Raw genomic sequence first — 15,168 nt, forward strand, 5'->3', positions numbered from 1 at the left:
GAAAGTACCTAAACAAGTTTTGTTAGCAAAAGTTGAACGAGCTACGTCTATCTTATCTCATGTGGAGATAAGATAGACGATACTTCACAAGAGGCATCACTGGCTCGGTTCAAATCAGCACCTGCCATAAATACAGCGAAATCTTCTATTGATAATCTTTCACTTTTAGAACGAGCTGTTCTCAATAATCTTAGAAACAAATCTGTCATAGTGATCCAGCCTGCAGACAAAGGAAGCGTTACGGTTATTCTTGTCTAAGATGATTATGACTACAAAGTTAGACAGCTTCTTAATACTGACACTTACTCCATTATGGATCATTCCTATTAAGAGCTTCAAAATCGTACCAGTAACGTTTTGAGAACAATCTATGAGCAGAGAAATGAGACTAGCTCTCAGATTTCTTCATCCACTTCCTTCACGTCTGCACGCGATCCTCAAACTTCATAAAGTAGACACACCTTACGTCCAATAGTAGAAGGGATAGATTCTCCGACATAACTGCTAAACATATAGCTAAACTACTCAAATGCGTGACAGGATAATCATCATACTTTGTTAAAAGCTGAGTATTTTGTTTCAGTCATCAGCAGTTTTATCCTTGATGGACATGACATTTTAGCTAGCTTTGATGTAGTTCATCTGTTTACCAATGTTCCTATCGATGACTACTTGAACTGCTACAAGATAAATCCTCTAAAAAGATTATGGCACTCCTCAAACACTGTATTTCATTGGAGATTTCTAATATAAAAATACAATATACAAACAGAACTCTGGTCTAGCCATGGACAGTTCTATTTCGCCAGTTTTAGCATATCTTTATATGGAAACATTCGAAAACAAGGTGCTAGAAGAATATCACCATAAACCAAATTATTGAAAAAGTAGGTTAATGTATATTCTTAACTTCTGCTTTTTCAAGAGCACATGAATGGGCAACACCTTAACATAAAATTCGCTCAGGAATTAGAATCTAATGGTTCATTCCCATTTCTGGACTTTCTACTAACTAAGGAATCGGGTAAATTAAAAGTCTCTATATTTTGAAAGTCTACACATACTGACAGATATCTACACGCCTCTTCCTATCATTAGCCACCTCGAAAAATTGTGTAATATTTTTCAAACCTTGTTGAGCTAGTTCATCCTAGTTCAACAAGGATGAACTAGCTAAAGAACTTCAACATTTAAGAAACACTTTCCTTCAAAATGGCTATGATGACCACATCATCTCCAGACTACTCAACCGAAACGATACCAGAAAATTTCTAATGAAGAAGAAAACAGAGGATTCATTACGCTTCCATGTATTAGTTCTCTTGCCATAAAACTAGCAACAATACTTAAGAAATATAAAATCAAAGTAGTATTTATCCACTTTATCAAGATGAGATCACTACTCACTACTCCCATCCATAAAACCTTCACATAGCCCACTTCAATATCCGGAAGTTTATCGGCTATAGTGCGATTGCCGGTCATCTTACTATGAATAGATAGAAAAATCAATTGAACAACGTATTGAACGACACGCTCGAGAATACCATAGAAGTGAAGCCTCAGCTTTGCTATCACATGTGCTTTCTTCAGTTGACCCACAAGACTCTTCGCAAATGAGAAATCGGGTTTTATGGGATAAATCGGAACTATTACACCGTTGGTATGATACAACGGAGAGAGAAAATTCTTGGAGTCTTTGGAAATGACATTAGATCTACACGTGAATATTAACCCAAGCATCAACTTGTCTGAGTACATCCTAGATTTCATTAGCTAAACATGTTCACGTAAATGTGCAAACACACACAGAGTTCTGAGCAATTGAAAATATTTCAAAATAGCATCAGTCTCTTCTATAACTGCATAACAGTTGTCACCTTTGTTGGCCCTTACTGTTTTGTCTACTAGTTTACCAGTTTGTATGTTTACACCTGAAGAAATCCTGTGCAATTAGGGTGAAACGTTGCGTTGTCAATTAAAATAAATGTAGTCATATATCTACTACAAATCGATGCACACAATACCCTACATCAGGAGAGTCCCATACCATCCATCTCATGCATCAGACCATGATTCCATCCTTCTTAGCATTTGCATTCCTAGCCACACCGGACACAAAAGAGGAGCATATTGGATATTTAACGACAGCCTACTACAGGATACAGAATATCTGAGAACCTTCAAAATCTATATCGAAATTCTCATGCCTACTTCCCAATCAATTTCCGAGTGGTGGTCACTCTTTAAATCCAAAGTTAGGGTATTTACCCGAAATATAGTCACCAGAGAAATTTGAATAAGCATTCAGTCCTTAAAAATCTGCAACAACAGCAGCAATTGCATCATCCAGAATCTGAGGAATACCAGCCCTAGAAATCACCATACTCTCACACCTAGAGCACTCTGCAAGAGGAGCACTAATAAGAGCACAACGCAAACACATTAACTTCGCAGATGCACCCACAAAGTATTTCTTCTCACTAGAAAAACGCCAAGAAGAGTGCACCACTGTATCTGCTATAACAACAGATAGAGGAAACATCATAGAAAATCATGACGAAATCCTGTTATATACCTTGCAGTACTACACAAATTTATACAAAGCCAACATCTATGGAGGCCACGAATATAATTCTGTCCAATGTGAAAAGACTCTCACCAACAACAAGGCGTAACACAGAACTCCCCATCACGCTACACGATTTGACAACTGCCTGCACCTCCTTACCTAAAGATAAATCTCCTGACATAGACGGGCTCACCACTGAATTTTACCAGTCCTGGGAACAGTTTGGACCTATACTGTACAGAGTATTTGTCGACGCGAATACCAATGGCTTTCCATTCAATATGACAATATCTGTTATTAAATTCATTCCAAAGAAAGGAGACGCGACGAAATTAGGAAACTGGAGACTCATCTCTATCATAAACACCGACTGTAAAATTATATCAAAAGCCATTGCCAGCAAACTTAAACCCGCTCTGAGCGAAATAATAAATAGCCATCAGAGCTATTCCATCCCTGGACAATCTATCCACGAAAACTTACACCTCATAAGGGATCTCATAAACATAGCCAACAACAACAGTGAAACAATGGGTCTTGTAACACTAGACCAAGAAAAAGCTTTCGGGTGTTCAATGCGGTCGAAAGCTTTTGAAAGCTTTCGACCGCATTTGGCTTTCGGTCTGAAAGCTTTTGGCTTTGGCTCAGGCATCATTCATTCTATTAAGATGTGTGCCAAGGCACACTTTTGTATGAAAATAAACAACTGGCTTACCATAACTGTACCATACAGCAGAGGTATTAAACAAGGCTGTTCACTTTCCTGTCCTCTTTACACAATTGCCATTGAACCCTTTTGGTGTAGACTCAGCATGCTGCTTAGGGCATCCCGTCCTAAACTTCCCTACCAAACCATAACCCTGACAGCATATGCTGATGTTATAATCATAGCCCGCAAAGAAGAGGACTTCCATACCATACAAACGGCATATCAACAATATTAGGCCGCCTCAGGAGCCAAACGAAACACACATAAAACCACAGGACTATGGTGTGGCAGATGGACAAACCGAACGGATTCCCAAATGTCTGGTACCTGGTCCACAGAGCGAAACAAATACCTTGGGATTTACCTAGGAAACACGACCTCTTATGTGGATCAGAACTGGGAAACACTAAACAAACGTTTCAAGCAAGTACTAGGAAAGTGGGCAGCAATACGAGCCTCTGCCTCAACAAGAGGGAGAACAATAATCGTTAACCAAATAGCCACTAGTGTCCTTTGGCATACACTAAAGATTCTCACGCCACCAGTGCAATTCATCAAACAAATAAAGTCAACCATCTATCGATTCATATGGAACAAAACAAACTGGCTTTCCTACTTCAAGTTATGTACTTCTCTCAAAGATGGAGGACAAAACTTGAGCTTCATTGACAACAGGATAACAATGTACCGCGCTCGATTTCTCCTTAATACCCTACAACAGGAAATATCACACAAATGCACCACTGAATATATTTTCACTTCTGCCAATAGAGGTCTCTCTCTCTCCACAACCTTAAGAATGACAACAGCTCACGCGCCAGTAAATCTAACAAACTTCTACAAAGATGCCCTTCGAAGATGGAAGAAGCTAAACCTCCAGCACACAGTGAAGACAGCATCCCTTCCTGAAATCCTCAAGGAATCCATCTTCCAAAACACGATGGTAAGAAACCCGATCACTCAGAAAGAGATTTTCTTTCCTCCATGGAGCTGGCGAGGAGTGAGGGTATTGTGTGACATTCTTTCTTTCTCCAAGCCTCACCTGGCGCTTTCCAAACTCGCTCGAAAACCTGGAATATGGAAAGAAACTCATGGGAGAAACTTACACCCAGCAACACTAACAAAATCTACAGGGCTCTAACACAACAGTCGAACCAAAGCACTTTACTGGAAAATCCTGCATCATCTGATCAAACACTATTTCAATGGGACCTACCATATCGCACAAGAGCCATCAAACCTGACCCAGATATTCAGTGGAGAATGTGGCATAATGTATTAATTACCCACTCCAACTATATTACGAAAATTTAACTCAAACGTCTCAGATAACTGCCTGTTCTGCTACCAATCAGGAACAGTCCTGCATATCTACTTGGAATGCCCAGTCAACACCCAATTAATCAGTTTGTCTCGGGAAACGCAGTTCTCACTGTGGTAGTCTTCATACAGAAGAGGAGTACTTCAATCTTATCCATGTGGAGTCAAATAATCATTCATTCTGCAATTACCTCTTCATCACCGCGAAAGCGGTAATATACAACTTCTACCTCAGACATACAAGACCAGACAGGACAGCAACTTCACAGAGAGATGCAGCTGACCAACTCCTTGCAGCCTTCAAACAAAAGGTGAGAAGTCGGATCCTACACGAGCATCACCACCATAGGCAAAACAACACCTTAGATCTTTTCCACCAAAACTGGAATCCACGGAATCAACTCCTGGCTGAACAGGGCGACTGCATCATAGTCCACTTTCAGCATAGAAGTGAGATCATCCCCCCCCTCAAAGAAAGGGGGAAGAAGGATTGTTGTGCTTAACAGTGCGAAAATTAATCAGCTGTCACTCTCATGTAAATAGATAATATTGTGCTATAGTAACTCTTATGTTCTTTCACATGCATGTCAGATTTTATGTTCTTATACAGTATTTATATTTATAAAGTAAAACCATTAACAGTTATGTCAAATAACTGTTAATGGCCTTAATCTAAAAAAAAAATTATGCAGTTCACCTTATAAGTGATTTCGATGTAACATACCTCAAAAAGAGTATGAGCATGTAACCTCTTTGTCTTACTGCAGAGAACCAAAAACCGGTTAATCCTGTACATAAGATTGTTATGTTTACAATAAAAAAAATTTAAAAAAATAAAAAATATCTATCTATCTATATATAGACAGCTCACGTGCCAGTAAATCTAACAAACTTCTACAAAGATGCCCTTCGAAGATGGAAGAAGCTAAACCTCCAGCACACAGTGAAGACAGCATCCCTTCCTGAAAGGAAGGGATGCATGATGGTAAGAAACCCGAACACTCAGAAAGAGATTTTCTTTCCTCCATGGAGCTGGCGAGGCGTGAGGATCTTGGGTGAAATTCTTTCTCCGCGCCTCACCTGGCGCTTTCCAAAATCGCTCGAAAACCTGGAATATGGGAATTAGTCTGAGCAGATACACACTGTAAAGGCCGCTTTTTAAGTAGCTATGCCTGATAGCATAACAGAAGAGGGTCTTAGCCCTCTTAACTGAGAAGATCATGCGCCTATCTTTCTGATAAAAACTAATAATTCATGGGAGAAACTTGCACCCAGCAACACCAACAAAATCTACAGCTCTCTAACACAACAGTCGAACCAAAGCAATTTACTGGAAAATCCTGCATCATCTGATCAAACACTATTTCATTGGGACCTACCATATCGCACAAGAGCCATCAAACCTGACGTAGATATTCAGTGAAGAATGTGGCATAACGTACTATCCACTCCATCTATATTACGAAAAATTAACTCAGATGTCTCAGATAACTGCCTGCTCTGCTACTAATCAGGAACAGTCCGGCATATCTACTTGGAATGCCCAGTCAACACCCAATTAATCAGTTTGTCTCGGGAAACGGATGCTCTCACCTTTGGTAGTCTTCATACAGAAGAGGAGTATTTCAATCTTATCCATGTGGAGTCAAATAATCATTCATTCTGCAATTAACTCTTCATCACCGCAAAAGCGGTAATGTGCAACTTCTACCTCAGACATACAAGACCAGACAGCACAGCAACTTCACAGAGAGATGCAGCTGACCAACTCCTTGCAGCCTTCAAACAAAAGGTGAGAAGTCGGATCCTACACGAGCATCACCACCATAGGCAAAACAACACCTTAGATCTTTTCCACCAAGACTGGAATCCACGGAAACAACTCCTGGCTGAACAGGGCAACTGCATCATAGTGCACTTTCCAGTATAGAAGTGACATTACCCTCTCCCAAGGAAAGGGGAAAGAAAGACTTTTCGTGCTTAACAGGGCGAATATTAATCAGCTGTCAACCTAATGTAAATAGATAATATTGTCCTATAGTAACTGTTATGTTCTTACAGATACATGTCAGATTTTGTTCTTATAGAGCAGGGGTTCTCAACCTTTTTGTTTCTTAGAGCACATTCTAAAATACCGATAGGGCGAAGGGCACCGTCTATTTTTTCAAGCATATTTTTTTAGTTCGTTTGTTAAATGAATACATACAAAGTTTACATTATAATCAAATGTTTTATTACTTAAAAATTTACATTATATAAAAATGTAAATATATATATGTAAGTTAGTGTGATCTTTGGCATTGCATTTCATTGGCCACTGCTTCATAATTAGGAGAATATGATGATATTCCAGTTCTTAAACTGGAATGAACAACTTCGAATGCGCGTCTACTTTACATTGTATGCGTTTAATACTCGTCATGTGTCATTAACGCATGCGTCATATAACATGCCATGATTTGTTGCGTGATTATTTCAAACTATGCGGCACACGGTTGAACAGCGGCGGACACACAGAAATTGGTCGACGGGCGCCATGGTGCCCGCGGGCATAGGGTTGGGAACCCCTGTTATAGAGTATCGTCAAAATAACTGTTAATGGCTGTAATTTAAAAAAAAAAATGTAATTCACCTTATAACTTATATTTCGATGTAACATACCTCAACAAGAGTATGAGCATGTAACCTCTCTGTCTGACTGCAGAGAACCAAAAACCAGTTAATCCTGTACATAAGATTGTTATGTTTATAATTTTAAACAAATGTATATATATATATATATATAGAAGAGGAGTATTTCAATCTTATCCATGTGGAGTCAAATAATCATTCATTCTGCAATTAACTCTTCATCACCGCAAATATATATATATATATATATATATATATATATATATATATATATATATATATATATATATATATATATATATATATATATATATATATATATATATATATATATAATCAGTAGTCACTTTGACTCGGTGATTGGATATGTTCATCTTTTTGTTTTGACTGACTGAAACCGAGAAATAGATAACAAGTTAATTCACTGGAGCACACAACATGTTTCGTCAAAAATGACTTCTTCATGTGTCGTAACACTTAAAGAAAATTAAAAAACATAAAAAACATAAAAAACATAAAAAACATAAAAAAACACTGTGTTTTTATAATAACAGACTTGTGAACTGAAGTTAAGTTTGTATTGTCTTTATAGTCCGTTCTGTAGTTCTATTGTTGTGCAAATGCGAGCCTATGAGATCACGCGTACACCAGTACCTAATGGCAGAACTATGCGAGCCAGGTAGACTATAACTAAGATTGCTGTTGATATGAGACGAGTCTAGGACAATTTCTCTGGACTCAACTATGCGCCATTCCACTTCATCATGACAAATATAAACGTTCGATGTTGCATCCTAATCTGCTCCGTGTTGGCGGCCTTCATCGTTTGTGTTCACTGAAAATAAGACGTGACTTGAGAGTGCGCTTGCTCTGACTCTATTATATGAAATGTCTTTCTGAAATTCCTCTAGCCGTAGGAGGATTGACTTCTCAGTCTATTATAATAGCACAGGGTTTTTATGGTTTTTATGTTTTTTAATTTTCTTTAAGTATCCAATCACTGAGTCAAAGTAACTACTGATTATATATATATATATATATATATATATATATATATATATATATATAGGATAAAGTGTTCGTTAATTGTTCAATCTATTGACCACTTTTACAAAACCGAGTCCTCGTTATTTCATAAATAAACATAAAGAAGGACTAAATATAGTGATATGAATATCATAGATGAATAACAAAATATGTACTTACCTTCCATTCATCCAACAATAGATGATAGGATTGTACATTGAATTTGACATCGCGAGCCAGTACATCGCCAGGAAAACATGTTGCACGTAGTCTGTATTCACGAATTCTGTATCGTGATAGGTGTAGAGAAAGTAGATATGATACGGCAACCAGCACACGGCGAAGATCAACACAACCACAATGAGCATGCGAACCACCTGTAATATAATCGAAAGTTCATAAAAGTTTCCACGTTCTACATTTATTTCAATGAAGAATAAGGAAGAGAAGTGGAGGAATCTACTCTGTGTGCCATGCGTGTAGCATGTAATATTCTCATTACCTTAGCTTTTAGACCAAAAGCGCATAATAGGAAATCACATTACAGGCCAGCACTTGGAATAGAAGATGAACAGAAAAGAAGAATCATTAATCATGTAAAGAAAATTCTTTAAAAAAGTACAAGTAAACTATTTGCTGAATGAAAAATGAATCCCCGGATATAAAAAAATCACAAACAGAGAAGACTTACTCCGATAACCAATAATAACAAAAACTTTCATCAGTTGGTGTCCTCATTTTTTTTTTCTTTTTGAAAAGTATGATAGTAAAAGACACCTCTTCTCGCTTCTGCAATCTTTAACTGCTGATACAGATTACATTCTTTCTATTTTTTTATTTTATTTTATTATTTATTTAGTTGAGATTTGAACCAATATTTATATCATTATAATGCTTTGTAACCCTAATTATATCCATTATAGATTTCCGGTTGTTATGTATTCTTTAGTTCATAAAATATATCTGTATAATCGCGTTTACATTTATAAACTGAAACAGAAAAAAAACAACAACTAAGGAAATGATCATGATCATGACCTTCCAGGTATCCTTGGATTTCGTAACCATAATTCTAGGATAACTTACAGTTGGTTAGTCCTATGCCTATAAGTATTCTTTGTATGTAAATTGGATGTGTTCTCCTGGCCGGTTTGCCCAAATGCGAGAGGAAAAATCCAAGTTTCCAGGTGCAAACTCTCCACCTCCGTATGAGACCGGAGGTGGAGGGTTTTATTATATGAATATTATATATGTATATTATATGAATTATAGTATATATGTATATTATATGAATATACATATGAGTATATAATGATAATGCATTACATAACTTTTTGTAACTTTATGCATCTCGTAACCTGGACGAATATGAAGCTTAATAAAAAATATCTATCTATTAAAAAAAAGAAGTTTAACCTGCAGTGCGCCGATCGTAGACAGATAGTTCGAAGTCGATCAGGGGAAACATTCAACCCTGACTGTCTGGAACCAACAGTCAACTTCTCAGCTAGTCAGATGACCTGGGGCTGCATCTCGTATCACGTTGTTGGTCGCTTGCATTTCACAAAAAGTTCAGTGAATGTACAAGTGCACCAGAAAATTTTAGAAGAAGAATTGCTGCCTACTATCAGAGACCAGTTTATCGTAATGACGAACTGCATCTTTTAGAATGACTCTGTCCCTTGTCATAGGGCAAAAAGTGTAAGTAATGCTATTATAACGCTAAAATGTACCATACGAATTGAGTTTAGCACTTTAAAAAGCTCTAGTTTTTGTTGAAGGTTAATAAGTGGCTCAATGAACACTGAATTCAGCGACTGTTTCCGTGGCATGGAAACAGCCCAGATCTCAACCCCTTTGAGAATTTGTGGTACCAAATGGAGACTGAAATACACAAGAAGAAGTTGAAAACACTTCGGAAGCTCCAAGAAGCCATTATAAGGGTATAGAATTATGCATTGACAGTTTCATCCATCAGGAAATTGATTTTTTCAATGCCCCGCCGATGCCAAGCAGCAACAGCAAAAAGAGAATTTTTGGCTTTGAATGTTAGTAAAACTGTATAGGTGAACTAAATTTTGATAACGCTATTTGTTTTCCAGTGAAAATATCATTGTCCGCTCCATTTGAAAATATTTGCAAATTTGTCAAGTTTGTTATCATTTCCTAATTATGTCACATCTTGTACTAAAAAGAGCCAAATATTAATCAAAAATAAAATGTTATATTACCTTCTTCATTATTTGTGACAATTATTGTGTTATTGTTCCTTTTCAAATAGGCATTCAAATTTAATTACCGAAAAACATAATTACAGCAAGTGATGCGGTTTCTATGAACTCAAGTATATATATATATTATGCGTGTGTTTTTCAGTTTTTCATGAAAGTATTCTCTTTGTTCAGTTTCAGTTATGTCAAAATGTGGATTATCCGCTATATATTCTATTTTTAATAGCATTTCATGCATGCATCTCTTTGCATATATTTCTTTGACTACCGTTTCTTTTTCTTTCTTTTTTTTTTATCTGTATAACTTTGTAACATGGCACCAGCATCGCGTTTAGGAATTTAAAGCAATTTGAATGCTCCTACCAGTCAGTTGCTAGCCGAGAAACAGTACGTCCAGTGGGAGTGCCATGTTACATTCTTGCGGCGTCTGGACTGGTATATATAATATTAGCATTTCTTCTGGTATGATGAAACACTTATGCCGCTGCGACGATCGCCATCGCCTCGCTATGTATACCAAGAGAAGGTGAGGTTGGCAGTTGGGCTAGGCTGTGTCCCATTTCACTCGTGCATATTTTTATATGCACGAGTGGAAGGGGATGAAGGATTTAATGAAAACCTTTACTCCTTCCTGCAACAAATAACGAACACAGTAAATAACTAAGTGATGGGAGACTTAAATACTGGATAGTAAATTAATACATTAATCAGTATACATGGCAAACAAACAGCTAGTAGAAATGGCGGAAGGCTAATAATTGTGCATTTTATAATAATTTTAATACATTCTTCTCACAGAAAGATTGTTCATCACTTAGCAAGGAGATACACTTGAATTGCAAAGATGACACCCCCCCTAACATAATATAGAACAGTAAATAACGAATTAGCAAAATATGTTTTTTTCACATAAGTGTTTTTAGAGGCTCTGAATAGGAAACTGAACTACTTCCTATTAGTCTCACCAGTTTGATTTTCTTCACGATAATGAAAGTTTAAAAAAACTAAAGAAGAATTGCATCCAGTGCCGGCTCGAAAGTATGTGGCGCCCCTAGGCCAGTTTTATCAACGCATTGTAAGACAAGACAGGCATCATAAAATTCTTTATTGCTAAAAGTAGTTTATAGTTATTGCCAAAAAAGTGCATATAAAGCATTTTGGGGGACACTGCTCGTACCACCAACGCTTCGACTCTCTGGTCCTCTTTAATACTATTACTTTTTTTTTTACGATGTTGGCGCCCCAAAACCATTTCTCCCCTAGGCCAGTGCCTCTTGTGCTACCTTAACCTACTGTTATGTGCAGATGATCAGGTACTCCTAATCAGTAATGAAGATGAATTACAAAATTCTGTACATCGTTTAAAACCTTATTGATGAAAAATTTAATATCAGAATATCAACTGTAAAAACCAAAATTATGGCCTTTCAAATAAAGGAACCATTTCCAAGGAAAATATATATTGGAAATGCTATTTTTGTGAAAGTAACTTACTTATTTTGAATTAACTTGGTTATAGTCTGACTTATACGAAAATGACATTAATAATGACATTCAAAAGTACAACAGAGCACTCAGATTACTGGCGTTTGTAGTAAACAAAATACAGAGGCATATCAAGAAGAGCATACAAGATATTAGCAAGTCAATTGTTTACCTATGGGAATGAAGCCTGGACCATCAGAAAACAATATAAAAAAATAAACTCTTTTTACATCAATTGAAATGAAATTTATAAGCAGAAGTGCTGGAAATACGTGATCAGATGAAAACAAAGATATAACACAATCTATCGAGCATATATAGACGATAATGATTACGGATGTGAAGAAATATCGGTCAGGATACCTCTACAGATTTTTTGATACATCCCAAGAGGAAAGAGACCAGCAGGAAAACGAAAAGACGGGTCAAGACCTCACTTGTTATAGCTACAGGATCAGTCGCTTCAACATAGCACAGATCAGGCCTATGAAAAGAGTTACTTGACTACAACAGGCCATTTTGCCTAATAGGTTAATAATTACATTTTCATTCAAATTCGATAATTGTTGAAATAAATGCCATCCACAAAAAATGTTATTTGAATTTAACTCCGCAGCAACTAGATGTATTATACATCTGTAATTATGTTTCAGATTCTCTAAGTTTAAATTGGAAGTTTGTAAGCAAATCTCTAACCACTATGAGTGGCGGGAATCCGTGAATTTTTGTGAAATATTTCGTTTCGAGATTATGCTAGGTTTTCTGGTTTCTCGCTTAAGAGCTTGTTCAGCAGGAGGATGACATTTTTAATTTAGGACAATCGCGGCGGGAAGTGAAGAATGAAATTAGAATATATATAGGATCAAGTCTGACAAAGTATATGTGAGATTTCTGACCAAATGTATAAAGTTATGTAAATTACAGGAATTCATCAGTGTAGACGGGAATCAATTCGACTACTGCCATAATTCATATACCATATTTGTAATTCATTGTGTTGGCATTTATATTCTTTCTCACCGAAATAAACTCAAATTTATATCGTTGAAGTATATCTGGTATATACAGTATATGAACAAGTTTGTTTATATACTTTGGTACTTACAGTATTTTGCAGAAAGCAGTTATGATAATGACACCACTTATTATTACATATTACTACAATTTTACGGCGTAATATAATTACCCTTTGTTTTGATTTAATTGCTTCAGCTTGATGTTCCGTTCGTTCACCAATTTCTTTGCTTCCCCAAAGTACTCCACCCATCCAAGTATAGGTGACCGCCATGAATATCATTGGAACGACATAGGTCAGCAAGAGGATGATCACGTTGTATCTGAAAAATCAATAATAAACAATTGTATTGATGTATAGCATTCATGTATGATATTTTTCATTTTCAGGGCAAAAGAATTCTTTTTTGGCTTTATATACTTAGGTATTTGGCCTAAATTTGTCACTAAAATGGTTCTAAGGAAAGAAAAAATCGATCCAGTTGACTGAACGGATTTTTAATACAGATAACCAAAGTTAATTAAATTCCACTCAGCGAGATCGTGCTAATTACTGTCATTTAGAATTTTATTTCCACTAGAAGTTGTCCATTTGACAGCAAAGTTGAGTTGATTTAAGTGGACACATTTTTAATACTTCTTTTATATCCAACTACGTTACATCAGTACGGAACGGAGTTATTGCTTCATATGATTTCAAAACTTTTGAAATGGTCCGATTGAAATTAAAATTGAGATAGCTTGACAATTTTTTTCCGAAGGATTCTAAATGCCTAATATGAATAAAAGTTTTCCGCTTAGAGCGCGCGTGCTAAACGCATCACTTAACAGTACTATGTTATTACGAACCAGTCTATGATTTTTCTCAGACCGCTTCCTTATTTGTTTTTTCTTGATGTTGATTTTATTATTATAATTATAATTATAATAATAATTATTATTATCGACCATCCACAATTAAAAGTAGTCTCTCTAGGGTCAAAACGAGGATTAAATCAATATCTTTGATAATGCGCAGATCTCTATAAGATCAGATTTCTCTTCTAAGACTGACATATCCTCTATCCTTTGCCTGGATAAATATATAAAATTCATGAGCCCCCGTTCGCCCTCTGCCTCCAAAAAATTCGTATCATTTTTCAATCAGGACACTACTTTTCGAATTCATAGACATTAACTCTATACTAATATCAAAATTACCGGACTAGTTTTATGCAGTTCAACACGCCAAGAGAACAGTACTGTACTCTTGGAATGTCGCATCAGAAACCTCTTTAAAAATTCTTCGTGCTATCAAGAGGAGAGCATTCCAGTTAATTAGTTACTTTCTTACAGAATTGCCCTCTGCGTTTTCTATAGGTATTTTAATGCTGCTGCTGCTATGAATTTTCTGTTCTGTTGACTACTGCTGCTCTATTGAATTATTCTTACACCTATATATATATATATATATATATATATATATATATATATATATATATATATATATATATATATATATATATATATATATATATATATATATATATATATAACCCATACTTGAGAGAATAAACATGGAACCGGAAGCCAGGAGGACGGCCTGTTCGTCAAATGCTTAATGTCTCGTTAAGCATTTGACGAACAGTTCCCCGTACTGATTCTAGAATGGAACCACTTTTTCGGATTCCATTAAAATATGATATTGAATCTCTTTCCAGATTTTGGTCATTCGTTTTAAACCCTGGTTTAATAAATTAGCAACCTTTGAACAAACACATTAACTCTCAAAACCATGAAAGAAACGTGTTAGCTCTCCCTAACTATTTAATAGAATAGTTAGGCGAGCTTTATCCTAAGCCCAACTTTATCATGTTTGTTACCACATACTGTGCAATTCACAGTATGTGGTAACATATTCAAGTCTCGTTATTTTACTTGTCTGATCTCCAATAATTGGTAAAGAACAAGTTTATTTATTTTTGCATACCGCTTATGAGCAAAAGCACGAAGAACGGTTTGTCGTACCAAAAATTTTTCTTTGCTATCCATAATTAAATCTAAAATGAGAAATGGACGGAAAAATATAGCACTTTTACATTTGTCTAAGATAGTAATTTATTGCCCCCGCTGAATGCGACTCTACACTGAAAAATAAATCAAGAATTAAACTAAACTGGACTCAATAAGTGGTGTATCCA

General features: G+C 36.1%; 1 protein-coding gene across 1 annotated transcript in view; it reads right to left on the bottom strand.

Moving 5' to 3' along the window:
* LOC150095850 (tachykinin-like peptides receptor 86C) overlaps positions 1-15,168 on the bottom strand; it is a 123,161-nt gene that overhangs the window by 6,882 nt on the left and 101,111 nt on the right. Inside the window, exons 3-4 of the mRNA XM_090409331.1 lie at positions 13,161-13,311; positions 8,439-8,635 (exon numbers count right to left, since the gene is read on the bottom strand). Of these exons, the coding sequence (XP_090265457.1) occupies positions 8,439-8,635; positions 13,161-13,311 (348 nt within the window). The remainder of the gene's footprint in view (positions 1-8,438; positions 8,636-13,160; positions 13,312-15,168) is intronic.

Source organism: Typopeltis vanoorti, chromosome 19 (genome assembly GCF_054136105.1).
Source record: "Typopeltis vanoorti isolate ZY-2024b chromosome 19, IOZ_Tvanoo_1.0, whole genome shotgun sequence".
In the NCBI taxonomy this organism is placed as follows: domain Eukaryota; kingdom Metazoa; phylum Arthropoda; class Arachnida; order Uropygi; family Thelyphonidae; genus Typopeltis; species Typopeltis vanoorti.